General features: G+C 55.2%; 7 protein-coding genes across 7 annotated transcripts; 4 read left to right on the top strand and 3 right to left on the bottom strand.

The window, feature by feature from the left end:
• Nucleotides 1–1,203: 1,203 nt before the first annotated feature.
• Nucleotides 1,204–3,428, top strand: B0I36DRAFT_289088 (uncharacterized protein; the record flags this gene model as incomplete). The annotated part of the gene is made up of 2 exons (XM_046151667.1): nt 1,204–2,909; nt 2,952–3,428. The coding sequence occupies exons 1-2, from the start codon at nt 1,557–1,559 to the stop codon at nt 3,426–3,428; spliced, it is 1,830 nt and encodes a 609-aa protein (XP_046012863.1). The 5' UTR covers nt 1,204–1,556.
• Nucleotides 3,429–3,906: 478 nt separating this feature from the next.
• Nucleotides 3,907–5,856, bottom strand: B0I36DRAFT_374190 (major facilitator superfamily domain-containing protein; the record flags this gene model as incomplete). The annotated part of the gene is made up of 5 exons (XM_046160253.1): nt 3,907–3,977; nt 4,065–4,232; nt 4,303–5,125; nt 5,198–5,623; nt 5,707–5,856. The coding sequence occupies 5 exons, from the start codon at nt 5,854–5,856 to the stop codon at nt 3,907–3,909; spliced, it is 1,638 nt and encodes a 545-aa protein (XP_046012862.1).
• Nucleotides 5,857–7,242: 1,386 nt separating this feature from the next.
• On the top strand, nt 7,243–7,812 carry B0I36DRAFT_362912 (uncharacterized protein; the record flags this gene model as incomplete). The annotated part of the gene is made up of 2 exons (XM_046158728.1): nt 7,243–7,320; nt 7,411–7,812. The coding sequence occupies 2 exons, from the start codon at nt 7,243–7,245 to the stop codon at nt 7,810–7,812; spliced, it is 480 nt and encodes a 159-aa protein (XP_046012861.1).
• A 3,451-nt stretch (nt 7,813–11,263) lies between these two features.
• On the top strand, nt 11,264–12,296 carry B0I36DRAFT_349293 (uncharacterized protein; the record flags this gene model as incomplete). Its single annotated transcript, XM_046156781.1, is given in 4 exon segments — nt 11,264–11,374; nt 11,385–11,488; nt 11,978–12,066; nt 12,139–12,296. 4 exon segments carry the CDS (start codon nt 11,264–11,266, stop codon nt 12,294–12,296), a joined length of 462 nt encoding a protein of 153 aa, XP_046012860.1.
• A 1,065-nt stretch (nt 12,297–13,361) lies between these two features.
• On the top strand, nt 13,362–13,587 carry B0I36DRAFT_323348 (uncharacterized protein). Its single transcript, XM_046153961.1, has one exon. It carries the CDS (start codon nt 13,391–13,393, stop codon nt 13,550–13,552), a length of 162 nt encoding a protein of 53 aa, XP_046012859.1. The 5' UTR covers nt 13,362–13,390; the 3' UTR covers nt 13,553–13,587.
• A 2,791-nt stretch (nt 13,588–16,378) lies between these two features.
• Nucleotides 16,379–19,393, bottom strand: B0I36DRAFT_409480 (uncharacterized protein; the record flags this gene model as incomplete). Its single annotated transcript, XM_046161893.1, has 9 exons — nt 16,379–17,445; nt 17,514–17,710; nt 17,773–17,847; nt 17,911–17,966; nt 18,044–18,074; nt 18,137–18,985; nt 19,070–19,104; nt 19,162–19,226; nt 19,291–19,393. The coding sequence occupies 9 exons, from the start codon at nt 19,391–19,393 to the stop codon at nt 16,727–16,729; spliced, it is 2,130 nt and encodes a 709-aa protein (XP_046012858.1). The 3' UTR covers nt 16,379–16,726.
• A 798-nt stretch (nt 19,394–20,191) lies between these two features.
• B0I36DRAFT_119423 (uncharacterized protein) lies at nt 20,192–20,637 on the bottom strand. The gene has a single exon (XM_046148012.1). The coding sequence runs from the start codon at nt 20,588–20,590 to the stop codon at nt 20,366–20,368; it is 225 nt and encodes a 74-aa protein (XP_046012857.1). The 5' UTR covers nt 20,591–20,637; the 3' UTR covers nt 20,192–20,365.
• Between the last annotated feature and the right edge of the window lie 915 nt (nt 20,638–21,552).

Below are 21,552 nucleotides of genomic sequence, written 5' to 3'. Positions count from 1 at the left end.
AAACCTGGGGTTGCACATGGCTCATGGGCCAATGTCTTACACCTTGAGTAGCAGAATGGTCCAATGCTGCAGTGCCAACATGGGCTCTGGTGTCTCACCTCCAATGTCGAACGCGGAACAGGCTCCTGTATACCAAGTCGGATATTCGCATGGGGTGAATCACTGTGAGCAAACTTTGCTGAGAGAGGTCATATGACTGTACAGTCTTGGTCATCGTGACATTTCAGGAGTGGTCAACCACCATGAAGACGACTGCCTACCTAGGTAAGCAATCGTTCCACCATGTCGTCTGACCTGGATTGAGTTTGCAAGTGACCAAAGGGCGCTGCTGATTAACCATTTGATCATTGCCGGGCATCCTACGCGGGCGCCACGCAGAGTCATTCCAGACCGCACTTCCGACACGCAGGCAGGCGTAATCTCACATAATGTCTTGGGCCCCCTCTGGCTGACTGTTGTCATGGGCTTGGTCGCTTGCGAAGCCAGATGGACCCGACAGTCGACGTAACTGACGCGGCGTGGTGGAAGAGAAGGTCGCCACGGGTCAGCAAACGCTGCAGCCGCGGCAGGCCGCAAGGCAGGCGCGAAGGAGCGGTGGGCACGATGTCTTCGGGGTCTTGATAGAGCCCGGGGGCCGTGGAAGCGCAGCAGGCGGAAGCGCGGCCAGGTGGGAGGGTGGCTCGATGACTCTTGGATCGGGCCAGAGGCGTGGCGAGTGGAACCGAATCCAGCTGGCCGGGACTGCTCAGAGGGCGGACGAGTCGGTCGAGGACCCTGTTTTCGGGGGCTGCGACACGCGGGAACGGTCTCGACGACGCCATAATGTCTCAGCCAACACGCGCGCTGCGCCTACGCGGGCTCGCGGCAGTGCCGTGGCTGCAGCGGCAGGGGCGGGGTGCGCCCATCACGAGCATCTAGAATCGACAACGACCGCGCCCCGATGGCGATGGCCGTGATCTGCCTGCGCAATGCGTGATGCGGTGCGGTGTCGTGCGTGGCAGGCCGAGAGTGGCGGAGACTGTGTAATGGAGAAGGGAAGTTTTGTTGCACAATGCGATGCTGAGACCGCGCAGCTGCTGCTGCTGCCCCCAACCCCACACCAACGTTACCTAACAGCCAGCCAGGGCCAGGCAGGCACTAATACTCTTACTTGTAGAGTGACTTGCAGCCGACGTTGCCGTTATAGTGCCCGGCAGGCATCCTCCTGGTTTGGCTTGTGAGATCAGTTTACATCTTTGTTTCATCGCCGCAGCACAGCCCGCCGCGTGTCACTGCTGACATCAGGCCTTGACCTCACCAAATACTGGCTATTGTACACGGCTCTCCCCTATATCGGCTAGTCGAAGCCTCGCGCCAACGGCCCACTGCCCTCAAAGCCACCACCGCATCCTCTTCCTTGAAGGCGTCTTACCACGTTCTTCGTCTCGCCAAGGGCATTTCCCCCCCTGACCCTCGAAAACGACCCTTGGAGCCCAGACTCATCTCTCTGAGAACCACCACAGCGGCACAGCATCATAACACAAGCAGAAGCGGCAGCGGCAGCATCAGCACCCAAGATGTTTGCTTCCTGCCCAGTGACCCCTGCCACAGATCTCACCTATCTGCCCCACGACGTCTTCCTGCTTGTCATCCCGTACCTCTCGGCCCGGGACGCCGTCCTCTGCCGCCGGGTCAGTCGCAGCTGGCACTCGGCTTTCTCAAGCGATGAGACCTGCCACACCTTGCTGAGATGGCACTTTCCCCGCTGCCGTGAGCTGCGCAGGCGGGATGATGAGGACAAGGTGGACAAGGTGGACAAGGTGGACAAGGGTGAGCTACCAAGCTCAGCCTCTCCGCACTTCCCACCCAGCCAGTTTGCTTCCCCTAGCAGCAGTTGGGCCTATGTCTTCCCTGCCGTGGCACGCCGTTACCACCATCTCCGCCTGGCAAAGCCTCGCATCGTTGAGAAGATTGATGTTGTTCAGGAGTCAAAAGAGCGTGGGCCTCTTCGTGGCGTTGAGCCCTGGAACCGCTGGCTCAACTGGAACGACAAGTCCGCCACATTCCAGCATCGGGATCCCACATGGACTATAGACGACGGCCTGTTAGTATACCGCGAGAAGATCTCCGGGCGCTATGTCGCCTACGATCTCGAGACCCGTCACCGCTACTCGATCCCCTTTGACGGCACTGACAAGACCGTCCGGCGTATCCGGCTCGCCTGCGGAGTGCTCATCATTGAGTGGTGCGAGCGCGAGCCTTACCATCAACTCAATGACCAAGAATCAGTCCATCGGCACTTTGCAACAGCATTCGACGTGCACCGTGCCTCGTCTCGGATGACATCACCAAAGGCCTCCATGGTCCGGTCTGACACATCTCCAGCCTCCTGGAATATCACTTTCCGGTCTGAATGGAAGATCCATTTTCTCGGCTTTCCGATCAACCGCCACGATCGCTTCTATTCCGTGCATACCGCCACGCATTACGCTCTGTACCTCTGGCAACCTAATAGGTCGCCTTGGGGGGAAGAAGATCCCTTGGAGCAGTTGACTGTGTGGGATATTTCATTTCCCTCTGCTTACTTGCCTTCCCAAGATCCGTCAGGTTCCAATCATCCTGATCCAGATCTCGCCCCGTTCGTGGTCCGACGGTTCAGCTGGCGCGATCTTGCACATCTAGGACTACGCCAGCGCCACACACCAACCATGCGCGAAATCCAGCTTGATGAATCCAATGTCTACATCCACGAAGAGGAGCATCGCTGGCTCTCTGGTCAGCACTCGTCGCTCTCTCCACCAAGGCACCACCTTGTGAGGAGCACGAGCATCCCATTCAATGGGATGGGCCCACGCTGGGTCGACGAATGCTGTGCAGATGGCGATATCCACATGAGCTTCTGCCCTCGCGCCGGATCGGCAGCACGGTTTGTCAACACACACGGGAGCACCAAAGATGCTATCAAGGACGAGGACAACGACTTCCCCAATGACGCGTACAACAACTGGAGCAGCGATACACCAGACTCAGGGAGTGGTCTGTTGCAAAATGCCAGGTCACTTCCAGGGACAAACTCTGCCGATGAGGCGGATCCGATTTGGCCGGGATGGGCGCCGTGCTGGAGGCACGAAGAATTTCCCTACCTCACCGTTACCGATATGGTAGACAGGGCTGCGGGCGTGCGCATCGTTGCGAGGCAGTGCTTCATGATGGAAGCGCTTTCCGCGTTCGTGCTGCCGAGAATATGTGTCGATGACGTAAGCCACAGCGCCGAAACAGACATGAGCACGAAGCCGTCCTCGAGCTGTGGGACCGGTGATGGCTCCGACGAGGCCAGATTTGGAGACCACATGTGGACACATCTGCTAGGCAAGGGCAAGATTGCCGGAGACGAGAGGTGGATTGTTGGTGAAGATGACGATGGGCGGGTATCAATTGTACGATTTTGAAAGGAGATGACCAAGGTAGGCGGCTAGCCTGCCAACCAGCTTTTCCACTTTTCCATGGTTCTTTGTTGGCGTTACCGAGCATATATCCTAGCCAGCCTATCACTTATGTATCTCTTGCCTTCCAGGGTCATTATGGGCATCATATATATCATGGCAATTTCGAAGCGCAGGTTTTGTTTTGAATTTTTTTTGGCATGACACGATTGTGGTCACTTGAGTCTTCCGGACATTCACTTCCAGATCCAATCAGCGACTTGCGCAGAGTCCAGGTTGAGCCTTTGACTCTTTCAAACATGATTTCTGCTACCTGAGTGATATCAGTCCTGACTTTGATGTTCGCCGATGCGTAGAACGAATAGACAGTGCATGCAAGTGTAGGGCCCAAATCGAGGAAAACAAATGTAGTGATGATTGCTCCACCGGCATTATTCAATTCCACCACATTTCCCAACCAGCCTAAGAGGCATACAAGGCCCTCTCAAGCAAGTCCAGTCATCTTGAGCAAGTCGTGCCTGTGAAAGAAGCTGCGTAGACGCTTCCCGTAAATGTCTATTCGCGCATTGGATGTCTGTCAGTACACGAGCCATGCAGATTCAAAAATACACACATGGACTGGGGGTTTGGCTGTCAACTAACACATGGGAATGCTCGTCAAACAGATGACAATCTGCACCAGACCTAGGACTTTAAACACGTACACGACGCCGCCCTGGACAAGCCAGTCGTACGCCTTGAAGGTGAGGCCGAAGCTGAAGAGGTTCTTGAAGATGAGCAGCATCGTGAAGCCCTCGATTGCTTGGTGTCCTAAAAACCAATACGTGTTTAGTCAAGACTGTGCGCCGACTGTCAAGCTGGCGAAGCAGGCACCACTTACTGTAGGCATCGACCAGGTACAACGCACTGGCCGTAGCACCAATAATCATGCCGCATACTTCGAATCCGAAAAATACAATGGGCACGACCCAATGAATCTGACTTTGTAGCGTCATGTCGGCTGTGTATCCAAAGCCAAACAAGCCCATGCAGCCAAAGATGAGCTGAGGAATTATCAGCACAATTCGAAACTCTGGCTCATATACACCTCCGTTGAGCTTGGTCATGTATCTCGCGCTCCAATCAGATAATGCTCCTGAAATCAAGAAGCCCAGGACAGCGCCGACAAAAGGTCCTGTGTAAGCATATCCGGTGGGCACCTCGGTCCAGAAGAGAGGCGGGCCAAGGAAGAGGGCTGCGAGAATGACGCCGATGAAGACAGTCCAGCCAATCATTGTGCCCTGGATGAGGCACGCCCATAGGAAGGCCGGTTGCACGAACAAGGGCAAGGGCCTGAACAGTAGCACAGGGAAGAATTCGTTAGTCTTCCGGCCGTCGAAGAGTGCGAGCCGCTGCACAAAAGACTTGGGTGCCGGGATTGTTGCTTGGCCCTGCTCGGTGGGCGAGGGTCGTGCGAGTTCCTTGCTGGGTTCGGAGTCAGGAGACTCCTGAAAGATGTCCGTGTTGAGCGCGGCATCTCGCACGTAAGCTGTCTCAGGAACCCATAGAAAAATGGCAATCAGGCACACGGAGCTGAAGATAGCGACGAGATTGAAAGTCCACCACCACCTGATTGTATGTGTGATCTTGCCAACGAGAATCGGGGTGAAGAAGGCTCCTCCAAACACGGCCAGGTTCGTAAAAGCCATGCGCTTTCCACGTTCCTATTTGAGGATGGTCAGTACGGCGTAATCTGCGAAGCTAACAGCATCAACAAGCCGGCGAGGATGACCAACATGAACAAAGTACAGGTCACCGATGGCGGCATTGACCAGAGACTCAAAGGGCGCACAGCCGATACCCTGAAAGATGCGAGCCCACACGAAGCTCGTGTAGTTCTTGCCGACGGCACCAGCCCAGGCACTAGTGGCGATGAGGATGCAGGTGCCGAGGATGAAGAGATGGCGCTTGCCCCATATCCTGCCGGAGGGCACGCAGAAGAAGCCCGCAACGCCCACGCCAAGCAAGAAGTATCCGGTGAGAAGGGCGATGTAGGTGAAGTTGAGGCTGAAGTAAATGGAGAGGGTGAGCGTGTTTGCGGCGAGTATAGGGCCGAGACAGGTGGCAAAGATGGCCGTGAGGGAGAGGATAAAGGTGATTAGGTCGCGGCGCCAGAGAGGCCAGTTCAGAGGATCATTGGGGTCGTCCGAGGGTTGGGGTATCTACTCATGGCGGCCAGCCAGCCAGCCAGTCAGTCTTTTACCTCGGGCGATGCGACGCGATGGCGAGGGACGAAGCGACATACGAGAATGATGGGGATAGGGCCGGAGTGGTCGCACTTGAGGCCACGGGCGTCGGCCGTGTCTGCAGTCTGGGGCCGGTCCGGGTCATCAAAGTAGCGAGTTGTGCCGGGCACATGGTCAAGGACCGTGTCTTCGAGTACACCGAGACCCATGATGGAGGCTGCTCAGAAGCGGGCGATGCTCTGTCGCATGGCGCTGGGGAGTCAAGGGGGAGGTGGTGATGCAAAGGACAAAGTCGTCGTTGGATCACGACGAAAGGTGCCGCGCGGCGAAGGACGGAGGTGTCGTCGCAGGGTGCACACAACAACGTTTGGCGCGCGGAGCTAGGCTAATCAGGGGCGTGCAAGAGACGGGCTGAAGACTGTAGTAGGGGCCAAAGGCTAAACTGCTTCTCTGGCGGGCACACAACGCCACTCCGATGGGCAGCAGCCGGCTGTCCTGGGGACAAGCGATTGTCGTCTCCCACAAAAGGCCTCGATATGAAAACTCTAAGGCCAATAGACATGGTTCTCAAGCACGGCTGTGCCGGATGAGTGCAGACTCAAAGGGCGAGGTGCACATCGAGGTCCAGTAAGTAATTACGCCGTCGTAGGTACAATGGTGTTGCGACGGCAGGAGCGGGAAGGGTGTCGTACGTGCGGGCGAATCCCAGGCGGCAGTCGCGACCCCACGCAGGGCTCCACCCGAGCAGCCTCGGCACGCCGCTTGTCCCAAAGCTGTCCGCTCAGACCGTCCGAGCCACCACAGCCGCATCTCATCTCCCGAGGAGGAGAATAAAGGCGCTGCTGTGCTCACAGGCGCTTGCCTGCTCGGTACATTCACCTTCGAATAACCAGCAGAGACCACACACGACTGGCCGCTCACAGGCATACCTAGGTATTAGTGATGACGCGCCGCGCCCTGCTCTGTGCGGGTTGCCGACAGGGATCATGGCCAGGCCCAAAAGTCTAAACCGACCAGACTCTTAGGAGCTCGCTGCCCAAGACAAAGACTACTTGAGTTCCGCAAGACCTGGACCGCGACTGTGGCTGACGTGTTAGTTGACGACAGCGGTGCCCAGGCCTTGCTTTGTGCACATATGTACCATGGTACCCGTCTCCCTCTGTCTCTTGTCTCCTCCAACTTCCAGGTTCCAAGTCACCCGGTGCTCGCTGCCGGTGACTGACGAGCACATCCATAAAAAGCATGCCTGCCTTGTACCCTCTGGTGGAGCTTCCCCAGACTAGTGCGGGCCCGTGCTCCCTGCCCTGTGGGTTGTGCCTGCGCTTGGCATGCAGGGCTCCTCTTAGCACTCCGAATCGGGCGGTCCTCGTCGTACAGCGGACAGCTGAGCTCCTCGTTGCCCGCCACCCACCAGGCTCTCCCATTGCTTTGCCCGTTTCTTCCGCCAGCCTGCCTGTAACTAACTACGTACTTTTAACTACCCTAAGGTCTTCCAAGGTTCTTTCAACCGCCCGCCATCCCAATCTCCAAAGTTCGCCTGTTCTACCCATCGACACGATTCCTCCATCAACATCACTCGCATCGCATCGTCCATCATGAAGGCCTTCTTTGTCGCCTCCGCCCTTGTCGGCGCCGTCCTTGCCCAGGACCTGCCTGCTCTGCCCGGCTGTGCTGTATGCCTCCCTCTCCACCCACTCAATGTCTTGCCTCATTCTGCCTCATGACGCAGCGATGTATGCTGACCAGTGCTTGTCCTTGCGCAGACCCAATGCCTCACCAAATTCACCACAGGCGGCAACATCGGCAGCTGCCAGTCCCTTGACGCCGCCTGCATCTGCAGGGACGCAAACTTTCTCAGCGGCATCGCCTGCTGCCTTGCCGGCGCCTGCAGCCAGTCAGACCAGAACCAGGCCGTCGACTATGCCATCAAGTTCTGCGGCGCCCAGGGTGTTACCGTGCCCTCCTCCGTCTCTTGCTCCAGCTCCGCCGCCTCCACAAAGTCCGGCACCTCGACCACCGGCGCCGTCCCCACCACCTCACAGACAAACACCGCCGCCGGCGCCAATACCGCCTCGTCCACCAGCCACCCGAATGCCGCCCATCCTCTTGCGACTCCCGCTCCCGAGTTGATCGGTGGTCTGCTTGCTGCGCTGGCTCTTTTGTAAGCTGCCAGAGCATAATACCTGGGGAGGGGCTGGCCCGAGCGAACAAAAGCTCGGCCGTTGGTATATTCGTGCTCAATGAATTCAGCTGCGACTCTGCGCGACAGACGATGCTCAGAGCGAATTGGGAGACCGCTTCACAGGTTCAGAATGAGACCCGCTCGTTACATAATGGAATGTCGTTCAGCTCCTTTGTGGCACCACATGTCGCAGTCGGCCACCGACCTCAGATGATCATTTTTGGAAGCAAGAGGATATTTTAGTCCGTATAGACACTGCTCAAGCTCCTTGAGATTTACGCGATGGTCGACAACCATATAGCCACTCATATTTTCTTAAGCCGCGCGGTTTGTTTTTGAGCGCACGTTTTAATACAAACCTGGAGTTTGCCACATTGCACATGTCTTCTCCCTTCCACTGAGCAGGACTTTTCAGACTTGATCACAATACCAGTGCTTCTCCGGTATCTAGCTCTAAGTTTGAACCGCTTCCTTGCTCTTGGCTACGACATACCAAAGGTTTGGCTGGTCCAGACTCCCAGCATGGGCTGCACGCCACATGATCCTTCGATGCTGACACAACCTGCTACAATTAATCAATGAAACGAAATCACTCTATGCCCATCGCTGCTCGGCAGACAGTAGCGTTTTTGCCGCATCTTGACATTAATGAGGATTTTCGTCTGACGTCTCATTCACGGGAGAGCGGATAATAAGGTATTATGCCGCGGCCGAGTAATTGACAGAGTTGGACGCGCTGGATATCTCGCTGCTGTTTGTCTAACTCCAGCCATTTCTTTTTTGTTCACACTCTCTTTGCGCTCCAGAGCCTATTTCTGTGTCTACACTTTGTGCATATAAACGCAACTCCCCACTCATCGTGTCTCTTGTGAGGATGGGGACTTTGATTCGTGCAAGTTTCGTGCATGGGTGCATATGTTACTCGTCCTCTCTACTGCATTGACAAGAGCCACTCGACATGGAACCGTTGTTTTTCTTCTTCACATTATACATAAGACGTGTAGTCAAAGTGAAGGCCCCCTTCAGGCTTGTTGCTTGTCAGATTCTCATTTTTATTGTCTGGCTTGCAACGATCCGGCGTGGACGCGCTCCTTTGCCCATGTTTTGCTAATCGCCAGGTGACCCACGTGCTCACAAGGCTCGGGCCATGCCGTGGCGTTTGTCCAGACAGACAAAAGGGAGTGAGATGTCGTAGCCAACATGAATGGCGGGCCCATCCCCAAGGTGGCAGAATGGTTGTAAGGTGATTGGCGCGGCGGAAACCCAGATGAATGAAGAGAGGCAGAAGTATCATGGAAAGATACATTGCCCTCCCCCCCCCCCCCCCCCCCGCGCGCCCCGACATCGTATAGCCCACCCCGTGGTGATTTCATCACGTCACCCAACGGGCTTGTAGCAAATCCACCCGCCAGGAAACACGAAGACAAGACGAGGAGGAGAGTCGACGTGGGAATCACGTGGAACGATGAGGCTGATGGGCGAGAATACCGGTAGTGATGGGGATGTGCCTAGGGCCGGAGCACGATAGAGGGAGGGAGTGGACATGAACAATGGGGGAGCACAGGTAAATGTTTCAAACCGGCTAATTGGACAGGGATAGATCGTACAACCATACGATCAAACCTTTCGAAGTCGAGTCACCCAGAATGCAGCCAGTAAGCCCTCTCTTTAGAAGCACACTTGTCTCGCCATCACCATGGACGGAAGAGGCCAGTCCTGGTCAACTCAAGACTTAAGCCAGGAACTAAACTCGGAGATCTTCCAGATGAGTTACCGCGAGCCTTCTTGTCAGAAACTTGTGGTAGTACGTGACTTTGTCGTTTTGCCGTGGTTTTCTGGTAGGTCTGTCTCTGCCAATATTGTGTCCAACGTCGGAGTGGATCGATAAACCTCTGACGGCCTGCAAACGGCGGTTTGGAGAGATGCAATACGCATGAGAGTGCGCGTAACTTATCATATATCGTGGCTCGATAAAGAGTTTGTAGTTCAATAAACGACAGTAGTTGTTCGAGCTGGGCCATTGGTAGCCCTTTCGGCTCCGAGTCCTTGCGGCAAAATCAAGGGAACATGCAATCGGTGTGGACCTAGGAAGATCCAGACCTCTGCCGTTCCCTGAACCCGCCCCAGGATCACTTGAGCCAATACAGCCTTGGCTGGCCTTGGCGGGACCGTCCTTGTTGCCAATGTGCCAAGTCGGCATGGCAAGCGATGGGGAGGAAAGTCCCCGGGGAGCTTGAGACGCATGTTGCATTCACTTGCTCGAATGGTCCCCACTCCCCCAGGGTTGTCCTCTGATCAACCTGCGTGTCATCCTATGCATTCATGCTTTCCACCTCGATGTGAAGCTGCGGACGTCGCAAATGCGACGCCGCGCTCGAACATCCATTGCCAGTCGACCTCGTCTCATGTCTGCGAGCTCATCAAGTGGCTATTCGCGCCAGCTCGACTTGCACATGTCCCTTGCTCATTGTCGTGGGTTTCCTGACGAGCGGGGAAACTTCTATCGAAGTAAATTCTGCCTAAATAACGATTTGCTTGTACGAAGAGGTTGAACATCAAATTGTTGGCTTTTGTTAAGACCTAGCCGGCACATTCAAGCACAAAAACATAAAGTATTTCCGAGCTGAAGGATAGATGCCCTGGGCAACCCGTCAGACTGCTGCGCTGTCTAAACCAAATCCTCCATGGTAGAAAAAAAGCATCAAGACACAAAGTATCGAGAACCAATTGCACACGTAGCAGATCAGCATCAGCAATATACCCCGAGACGCCTAGGCGCTCGACGTCCTTGCATATCGCACGCGTCAATGTATGCATTCGGCTCCGAGATAAGCTCCGCGAGCCAGAAACTGCCCTTGGGCTTGCGTAATGCATTACCCGTCAATGGCAAACTACGATACTCTAGCCGACGAGAAGTCACGGGAAATACTCCATGCTTTGGCTCAACACAAGCCTACCGCTATATGCTGATGGGCATGGTGAGTCAATGGCCGGCTTAAACGCTTACTTGACGCCGAGTCAAGCGATTGAGGCCACTAGCATAAAATCAGTCACCCAAGGTCAAGCCCATCAGCTCGATGAGCAGCAAGTCAGTCCATCCTGACGGCCAACGTGGGGGCACGAGCCCTGCGGAGTGAGTTTGATAACGCTTTGACCCCGTACTGGGAACCTCTACCCTGTCGATAAAGCGCTCGTTAGTGGCCTGATCCATGGCATGGCCATTCCACCGACAAATCCCGGACGAGAATGTTGAAAGGGCCGCCGCACCTGCGTAGGATGCTCCTGATTCATGTGGGAGCTGGTCTCGAGCGGGCACAACAAGCGCAACAGGCGATTTGGCACAATCCGCATGGAGGGCATCCCTGAGTCGCGACCGAAATACCCATGAGGTGACCGAAACGGCCGAGGTTGAGACTCTCACATTATTGCATTTGATGAGCCACGCAGATGAGCACGTTCTTCGACAAGCACCAACAGAAGTGGCCCAAATTGTGGCACGATATAAGCACGGAGACATGTTCCTCGATCGGGACAAGTGGACTCGGGTATTTGTAGAATTCGGACTTCATCTCGTCAGGAGCTCTGCTTCTGATTGAGAGGAGTGCCGGTAGTCCTGATCGAGTTAGCCGCCGTCAGCACGCCGCAACTAGATACCTCAGGTAAGCAGCTCGTGCAACTTGGGCTCTGTGCGCAACTTGGAGGCTGGATGCGGTCAATTTGAGCTGATCCCGCGGGATTTGCCGTGCTTGGGTCGCTCGGAATAGGACAATTGGATGCTGATGCGGGCCCGCCCGCCCCGTTCCGACATGCGGTTACCAAGCAAAGGTGTTTCCACGAGGTGTTGCGAATGTAGCACAGGTCCACTTGGCTGGGTTGTCCAAGCATCATGATGTGCTGTGAAGGCCGTTAATGCCGCATCAGCAGCCATGCTCTATGGGCAATGGTATGGGCACAGCAAGCGTGAGACTGGCCAGGAGACGTGGGACTGCTGCATCTTTGGCAGTGCGAGCAGGAGAGCCGGCCTAATTAGAGGATCGTGAGAGGTGGGAGGCGATGAGCGAGCGAGGTGTAGAGAGCGGGCGGGCTGCAGCAGCGCGGGCCGGGAAGCAACGTCTGTCCCGCACAGGTGCATTAGGTACGGGGTACAGGGATCCTGCAGGCCGGCCTGTGCTGTTGCATGCGGGGCCGCGCTGGCTGGGCGCACCCCAGCCGGTGACTCGCATGCAGCCAGAGGCAGGTACGCCCGGTTCTAATGACTCGATGGACCTCACAATGGCCATCTTTGTTTGCACAACTATTCTGCAATTAGTCGTCATAGGCCACCCCGTGGACGCCATATCTCCCACTGCCCGTCCTTCCAACACCTGCCAGCATGTGCTCCAGACAACACCAGCATCACTCACCACGGCATGCGATGCGGGGTTCTCCAGCTATCTCGTGGGGCACACGGCGGCGCCACGGGCCTAATACGTCCCCCGAGCCCATATCAGACCAGTCATGTAAAGTGCCCAACCCCATCGCCGTGAGCTCCAGCCCTGCAAATCTTATATGTGAACCCTGTCAAAGACCTCATGGCGTGGTAAGCCTGGGCTCCTATCACCCTGTCCCGAACACAAGCCGAGCGAACGTGCCATCTAGCCCCGTCGTGAGATGACGAACACCACTACCGTACCGTCGTCACCATGCTTGGCCGGGGTTCGCGATAAGAACAAGCCGGGCCGGGGCCAATTAACCAGCCGCACGCTTCCACAGGCCATCCCACACCATGATTGAAGAATGCACGAACTCACAGGCATGCACCACAACGGCTACTAGCCATGGAACTTAGCCCCCGCAAATGCCACTCAGGGTTTGCCGGGTTCGCCGCATCGGGGAGCAACAATAATAGATTAAATGCATGGTGCACAACTCAGGCCCTCTCTCGGCTGTCTCAAGCCTGCATTGGCCCGTGGAGCTGCCCACTTTTGGCCGTTGAGCTAGGGAGTCCTGGTTCTCCTACCCTCGTGCACGGCAGGCAGCCGCCTCCCGCCCGCCCTCATGCAGCATCGTCAAGGACAAGGCCTGGTCTTTGACCAGGATCTCATCTTCGCCGTCTGCAGATAAGTCATGACGATGCAGTCAGGGCACACAAACATCCTTGCCCGCGTGTGCAGACTTGTCGATTCAGCCCGCCACTAGCAGATTCTTGTGCCGGTGTACCAACATCTTGGCAGGCCATTCCCTGCTACGTGGTGGTATAAATCAAGACTTATTTGTCTCGTTGTACTGACGGCTTCGACGGATGTCTCCTTGGTCCACCTCCACGGAGGATCCTCCATATCCGATGTATGCCCCAGCGTATGCGCGTGAGCGTTGACATAGGCACCACACAAACTCAAGGTCCATCGTTCTCGGCTGAACCTCCAGCTTTCTGGTAATCTTTCATGTCATAAACCCGCCGGAGGATATTATGAACACGCTTTGTTACCCTACAATTGTAAGTCGCTGCCACTAAACTATCACTTGTCGCCATATTCTGACCCTTTGGCTCAGCCACTATACTTGGTAGTCTCAGAATCACGATGTGCGACTTTACCAAATACTACTACGTCTACACGTCATGTCTTGACCCTGGACTTCACTTCTTCCGCACGTCGATTGACGGAAGCAGCAAGAACGCATGCCCTAGAGGCCCGCATGAGCGATACATCGTCCTACCTGGCCAGTGCCCATTATGTTCATGAGAGCAATCTGCATGAATGCCCTCGATTCACCTCGGGTTGCCCTTCAAGTCTATTCGATCTGGACGTCCGTTGAGACGAAATCGACGGTAGCAGGCAGTAGTTGTATCACCAAGTCAGCCTGTTACTTCCCTTGAAGACATGGACAGCATTCAGCTCCACATCTAAGAAGTGGTTTCGGGGTCTCTACCTCACCTTCCCACCATTTTCTGAGCCAACTAGGGAAAGGGACCGCTTGTACAAAACCGGCGAGCATCGAGAAATGAGCCGATATGGCGAAGACGGCGATCACTCGAGGGCGATACAGCCTTCACAGCAAGCGCCATAGTTTTACATTCGAGTGTAATCTTACAGCTGGATGGAGGTAGTGCCAACTGGCAACCCTTCCCCCCTCTCGAAGTCAGCTCGATGCGAAATAAGCAATCAGGCTCGATGTTCTGTCCGTCAGTGGCGAGCATGATCCACTCTCCACGTAAAGACATGTTTTCACAACCTGGCCGCAGCACCAGAGAGCCAAGGAGCCAATCGTCTCATTAGCAATGTTTCGAACTAGCAAACACAGTTCAGTGACGCCAGGAATTTAAGAGCGTCCTCCAAATTCGTCATCACGAACAGCTTTGCTTGGTGATGCTTGTCAACATATGCACGAGCCAGTACTGTATTCAAGCTGGTCTTCTTTTTTTTTCTCTTACCCCCACCAAAGGGTCGATTTTCTGTGAAGGGTTACTCGGCGATATCGTTAACCACCCTGCCGAGTACTTCTGAGCGATTGACGGGCTTCACATAATACTGGCGACTCATTGTGTATCTCAACTAAGACAGATCCCTGTCAACGCCGACCTGCAATGGAAAAGCTGTCGCAAACTGACTGCTAGGCCTGCCTCTGATATTGATCACATATTCATCCCTTGGGTGATCCGCAGGCATCCTGGGTAACCTGAATGCTTGGGCCACGCCAGAGGCTGTCACCAATGGACTGAATATCGCCATCGGGTCGCTCGACCCTGGGACAGTCGTGCTTGAAGTCCTGTCAGGAGAGGTTCACCCCGCACGACTCCGCTCTCAACTTTCGGTTACATCCAGACTTTGGCCAGGATCCTGACAGATCGCTCAGGGGTGAGAGAAGTGCATGGGATGTGCGGCAAGCGCCAGCATCCCTGTGCACACCAACAGGGGTCATGTACACTTTTGGGATGCCTTTTAGCGTACGCCTGCATGACTTGCAGCATCATGCGCATGCCCGCTCTACCGAGTGAAACCTTGGTGAATTGGCTTGCCCTGGGACGGATTACCACCAGTGTCAAGCTCCGCTCTGGCATAATCAGTTCTATGGTGTGTACATCGGCGTTCCTGGTAGACCGAAGGCCAAACAATCACCCGAGGGGTTCAAGGTGAGGAAAGGAACGTGCTGGATTGAAGGACGACCGCATCGGAGGCGCTGGGCCCCGTGGACGGTAGTAGCGACTTGCCAACGGAGGCAGCATCTCTGAAAGCATCTTGTAGGCTTCCTCGGCTGCAGTCAAGTATGCCACACACAACCAATGAACGACAAGTCATCTTATGGTCTGCCTACGACCAAGGCCCATGAATGAGCTTGCCATTGCTGAATTCCTAGTTCGTGAGGCCCCCCACCCCTAACCAAACGTTTTGACACACCACCGCACCTTCTCGCATGAAGAACACCCCACAGAGCATGGCAGGACACGACATGGATCAGCCATATACGCCACGACGATATGCAGAGGGGGGCGATCACATCATAGATGTCTGCTCTGGGTTACCTTTTATGGCAAGCCAGTCAAGCCAGGGTCATCGGAACACCAGACCAGCGGACAGTTCCAATGGGCTAGAGAGATGGTCTCTTGCCAAACCATGACCACATTGGGGAAGTTCACCTTCATGGACTGATGAGAATGGACACAATGTTGGCTGATTTCCCCTCTAACCCCCCTGGCAGTCAGCTTGGACTGCCGGAAGCAGCACGCATGATGTGTGTGCCCGGATGTGCACAGATGGTGCCCATCCACCTGGGCAGTGTGATGTGTGGCTCCGAGCGGGGAAAGTCAACGACCCCAAATCCATGTAGGCCAGCTTGATCGAACTCAGTGATTGTGCCGTGTGTGATGGCTGGCCCGGAATCTGGGTTTGTCGTAACGAGCTCGGCGGCCAAAGGTATGGATGATGACTTTTTTCCCTCTCACGATGGGCATCCATTCAGCCGGAAAACCAACGTAGCGCGCGCGCGCACACACACACACACACTCACACACACACACACCGCTATCCATATATTTAGGAATTGGCAGCCTTGGCCATGTCGTCGTGATCCCTTGATGGGCTTTGAGCTGGAAGCCGGCCGCAGGCGTACTCCTTTCTCTCCTTCCCACCGCAGACTTTTCAGAAAGGATGATTGGAAATGGGGGAGAGGAGTCAATTCGTTGACAGCACGAGGTTAAAACTTTTGACGTTCTTGTTTCAGAGACAGCGGAGCCGTATACACCAAAATTCGAGGTATACCCTTCCCTTCAACTGCGTGATATACATGGCACCGAACGCTGCTGATAGAACTATTAAATACTTGATGTGCCTCGCTGGATATCATAGGCCTCTACTGCTCACCTTTGAAAGGCACGCTAAAGGCGATCGACCTAATCTTTAGGTTGGGACGTGACTAAATGAAATCCCGTCTTGATCCATTCATAAAAAAGACCATGTGTGAATTCACGTGTCAAACATGAGTCACGCTCATCGATGCAGGGAGAACGGGATGGCCATGTCGGGCGCCATCTAGAACGCTGACACGACGCTCATCCTCACGGGTTGCTTACTTGCATGGCGGTTTCCCCGTTTATTCTAGCGTGAGACTCTCTTCGTGTACTATATAGACGTCTCTCTTATGCATAACAGTGAAATTGGGGAAGAAGGAAAAAGTATCGCATCTTTCGTCAGGTCTTTACCATCGTGATCGTGACCTCGTAGTCTATGTCATCTATGGTGCTTTTTTCTTGCCAACAGCCGGCCCCTGCGCTGCCTAGCTTTCGACTTTGAGCGCGGGGAAAATCCCCGCTCGTGGTACATGTAAGCCTAGCAGCTTCCTGGAATATAGTGGTTTGCTGTGTGCTGGGTGTGACTCGAAGTCATCGCTGATTAGATTTCGCAATGATACCATCCTCCATTTCAGGCATCGTCGTCCAGCGGGTATATATCTTGCAGAACCGTCCAGCACCACATTGCTGTCGAGTCGACGTCCTTCAGGTCCCGAATCCAGTCTATATATAATGCAACCGTCTCCCTCGCATCCTCGTTGAAGCGTGGTCCAGTCATATTTGTCCGGATCCGCGCCAAAAGCGGCACTCTCTCCGTAAGGCGTAGCGTCACGAGAACGCTCAAGAGGTTTTGACTCCAGAAGAAAAGGCATGGGATCAGCCGCTTGCGACGGGAGGCTGGAGACATCGCAATTGGCCATTTCAAGCCGGCTTGCAAACACTCGGCCACCCCTTCGGCATCCTCCTGCCCAAAGTCTTCGGGGTGGTGGAGAGCCTTATACAGGAATGGGCGATATAATATGTGTTTTACGTAGTAGTAGCGTGAGCGGAGTATGGAGATCTGGATATCCGCCGCATATGGGTAGTTGACCGGTGGAATGTCGAGATTTGTCGTGAAACTGAAAGTCCCCAGCTGGGGTGGCACGCCATGAGGATATCCCGTGGGGTCGTAGAGGTCGTCGCCAAGGTGGAACACTCCTCGCTCATCATCCTGCCACCTCAGATGTAAGGGTAACATGCCCCGCCATTGTTCGAGTTGCATTGCTAGTTGTTTGATTGTGGAAACCACCTGGCCTCGAGGCGTCTCTGGTGGAAACAGATGTGCGCCGTTGAGGTTTTCGGATGCTAGAACTGCCGCAGGCGTCACTGTGAGTATGGGCTTTCAGTGCGCAGGAATCCAGGCGCGTTTTAAGACGTACCGTTGTTGAGGGTCTTGTTGAACTCGACAGATAATCGACGCAACACGATCTGCGAAGCAAAATGTTCTTGGTAATGTGTCGATTGGTTGCCGACGTAGTCCTCCTCTGAATATGATCCACTGAAGTCGGGGAGGCCTACAATGTCCTCAAATTTCTCAAGCCCAGTCGTTGGCAAGTCAAGTTCGAGGTATAGAAGTCTGCATCCAACATTAGCGAGCCGGAATCCCAACCTGTACTTGATCTGAATGATGACACTTACGTCTCCATGATGGAGCAATGCCAGAACGCTCGTCGAACAAGATCAGCGGCAGCCCCTCGCAGGGTATCCGGTTTACTGCCATTGTGATATCGTCAGAACAATCTCTCCTCCCCAACGTAGGTGTGGCACGAGCTCTACCTTATCAAGAGGGCCTGGCATGCAACAGATGCGTATATCGTCATCCGCCAAAACCCCTTGAGGCACATTCCGGTTAGCGAGTTCAAAAATATTCCCTGGTATGCGGTCCACAACCGTTAATTGCTCTACGCACCGTATGTTGACAGCATGTCCCGTAATACAGACTATTTGCTTGTCAGACGTTTGCGGCCTCGCCGTAGCTGTACAGAACAATGTGATGGCTTACGCGGCAAGTGAGAAGATCTGTACGTTCTCAAGACTTGACTCCGCGATGCCAAGACCCATGTTCCGCCGAGCGCGGTTAAAGAAATAAAGCCCAGGAGGCTGGCCGGCGCTCCCTCCCCGAAGCCCGCTTGGCCGTCCCTTATGCGTCTGGATCGGGGTGCCCTGAGTGCCAGCCAGCGAAACCTCGCCCAGCGCAAGAACCAAGAGTGCCAGTGCCGAAAAGGAGCTGTTGTCATATCCGTGTCTCGCAATTGTCGGCAAGATGGCCGTAACGAAATGTTGACGGTCGATGATTGGAAACAAAAAGTTGAACGAGTCAAAGTACGCCTTCGAGAGCCGTAACATGGTCTCCCAGTCGAGGGTCTCGTGGTTCGGAACAAAAGCACCAATGTGGTGCTCGTTTGTGGAGCCAAGGTGCGTGTTCATCAAAGATTGGGATGAGTTGGCTGGAGCCGCATTCAGAGCATCCAGGGACGGACTGGACCCATTCTCACCTTGACCGAGGATGATTGAAGCTCCTCCCTTCTCCAGGGCTGGGATGTCAACCGCGGGCAGGACCGGTTTCAGACACGGCCACGACAGCATCTTGAACGCCGCAGAGGCGTACTTGTACTGACTGTCCTTGACCGCGGCGGGGCCAATAGAAGAAGTAGTAAGATGCGCACTGGACGAAGCCCAGGAGTTAGAGCGGCTCGGATCATAGGTTGTCGGCGCCGAGAGTTGTTGATCATGATTTGCAAATGAGAACCCAGGCTGCACACCAATACTATCCACCTTGCCGTCGAGTGCCTTGATGCCCCCTTCGAGTATCTTCAGCCTCTCCAATATCTCGACCAGCGTTTTGTCTTTCCTATATTCAAGTCAGTAAAGAAGCTCTGCACGGTGAAACTTGGCATGGTTCGTTAGACGTTCACTTTGGTTAGGCGGGCCTTACTTTGTTGGTTGCGGCTCTCGGTATTTGCATGGAATCTACGCGATTTAGCATCCTCACAGACACACGGGAGACACAGAGGAAGACACGCATACCCCAGCTCGAACACAGCCGTCGCATTTCGGCCGCGCTTCTGAGCACTTTTGCTTGCGGGCTCGACCTGACCAACGGCGTTAGACTTGATTGGCGAGTTGCGAAGGAGGAGCATGACCAAAAGGACTCACAATTCTCACAAGCCTGGGCGGCAATCGCCCCTCGCTCCTTTCGGTGATTGCTTGTTGGTGTCCCTGGCTCAGCAGAAGCCGAACCATGGTGCTCTGCCTCCATGCCCAACCTTCCTGGGCGTAACCACGAAGTTTAGAACCGGTGTACCGATGCAGCCTCCCCTAAGCCTGGTGGTCGCCTGTTATTGCACTGCAAAGATCTGGACAGGAGCTGGGCCGAAAGAGAACATGACAGCAACGTCAGATCAAGCTTTGTTTCGTGGAAGTGATTGACATGGACAGTCCAGGCTATGATGCGGAGGCGTTGAGTTGAGTGGTGGACCGAACCCACCGGCGCAGAGGAGCCCGGCCAAGTCGATCGACACTCTGCCGCGCTGGCGGGCTGGCTGGCCGTGTCAGGGTGGAAACTCGCAATTCTGGCGCTGCGGGGGATTTGTCTCGTACCTGGATGAGCAGTGTGACCTGCTGGTGGCGAGAGAGCCAAGCGGGTTGATGGTGATCGGCTCAGAACGTGGTGTACTCGGGTGCTCGGGTCGGCAGCACTTGGCAAGGCAGCGCCGCGGGAGCGAGCGTGGTGTGCGGGAGGCCGCAGTTCCGCATGGATGACTACAAAGTCAAGCTCTTCGCGGGTCAGGGACCCTGCCGGGTTCGATGAAATCGCTAGCTACGCCGAAATTCGATCCGCCTGCTGGTTTTGCGGCGTCTGGGGCACCGGATTGTGCTGTCGTGTGCGCCGGGTTGAGTCCGGAGGTTGCTCCGCCTCCGCAGGCGTCCACGAAGGGCAGAGGGACAGGTAACGTTCTGCCTGGTGGTGGTGGTGGTGCTGCTGCTGCTGCGTCCCATGTCAAGTCTCGGTGTGGATTCAGGGGTGCTTCGCACGAGCTCGCTAAGCAACCAGAGTAGGCAGGCTGTGAATCGACCAGTATCCAGCTTATATGCACTTGTTGAAACGTGAACGAGGGCTTCAACACCGGTATGGCGGAAAGCAGTCTGCCCGGGCAGCGCCCCGAAGCACGGTAGTCCGTCATCGCCCCATAATATCAAGGTCGGACGGCAAGTCTTTCCTCTATGCCTGCTAGGGCACGCGCGCTAGGCGCATGTCGGCACAAGGACTAACAGCATCAACTCCAAGGTCCTGAGACATCCAGGTCTGCCACGATGTGCAGAATCGCTGGCGCGTCCTGGCGCCTCTAAGCCGTTCATAGGGTCGTCCCACAGCGGCACCTCGTAGGCAGGCGCTCGAGGCTAAAATTGCTGCAAGCCCGAGACAGCTGCTCCAAACAGTTGCCTCTCTCGACATAGGATCGCCGAATACATTCTTGCCTCTTGCCCTCGGCCTGGATGACAAGCTCAAGGGCCTCGTCCAGCTTGTGTTTCAATCGTTGGTGAACCAGCCTGCCGGCTGTGCAGAGAGCAGCGTCCTGCTTCCGCGGTGCTGGAGGTGATGGCTGGACGGTTGTGTGCCGCTGCTCTCCACTTGACTGCATCCCGAAACTGACTGAGTGACCGGTCTAGCATTGTCCAAAGCTGTTTGTAAAAATGCGTGTTTGTGCTGTCCCCAAGACATCAGGGCTGACCACGGGTAGCACCCGCCTCCGCCTCGTTCTAGAAGACAGGAGGCTCCCCCGGGGGCACGTCGGCATGAAAGTCTGTATAGCGGACTTGCCAAGGCGTAGAGCTTTGCTCCCAGGCGCGCTACGGGTCCCAGTAGTTTCCGCGCTAGGTGAGCAAAAGCACTCGTGTCGGTGGAGGATGAGCTGGTGCTGAAACCACGTACTCGACGATTAGGTTCAAATTGCCGATCTTTCTGCGCAGCCGCAGCACCCTGTTGTCGAGCCTAACCCTGGCGCACGAGCTCCTTATTTTCAAGGGGTACCCGGCCATGACCAGAGCTTGTCCGATCGAAGCATCATTGAATTGTCTCAAGCCAATATCGACCAGCACCGCTCTAATCGGCTTGTAGTCAATTGTCCATTGGCAAGACTCCAGGCGCGGAGAAGACTGTCGCGTCTCCGCAGCTGTTAGCGGTTGTGTCTTAGAAAATCTCGAGGAGTCCAGGAACTACTACCACCAACTTAACTTGTGACTGCGCCCAAGCAGAGCGCAACTGCGTACTGCAACAGTGCAACAGTGACGTGCACGACCCCTACAGGTTTCTACTCCCCTGTTGTCGCTCAGTAGGCCGACGGGTTAGAACTTGGCGGCGTACACAAGGAGCGTGGAGATCCGCTCAAAATGCCACACCAACAGAGACAGGGATGT

Source organism: Microdochium trichocladiopsis (assembly GCF_020744255.1).
Source record: "Microdochium trichocladiopsis strain MPI-CAGE-CH-0230 chromosome Unknown B0I36scaffold_5, whole genome shotgun sequence".
Lineage (NCBI taxonomy): Eukaryota > Fungi > Ascomycota > Sordariomycetes > Xylariales > Microdochiaceae > Microdochium > Microdochium trichocladiopsis.
The sequence above is the reverse complement of the archived record's forward strand: the minus strand, read 5'-3'. Positions and strand labels throughout refer to the sequence as shown.

Bases quoted from the DNA above. Each gene is read 5' to 3' on its own strand.
- B0I36DRAFT_323348 (XM_046153961.1), top strand. From the start codon at position 13,391: ATGTGCGACTTTACCAAATACTACTACGTCTACACGTCATGTCTTGAC.
- B0I36DRAFT_119423 (XM_046148012.1), bottom strand. From the start codon at position 20,590: ATGTCGAGAGAGGCAACTGTTTGGAGCAGCTGTCTCGGGCTTGCAGCA.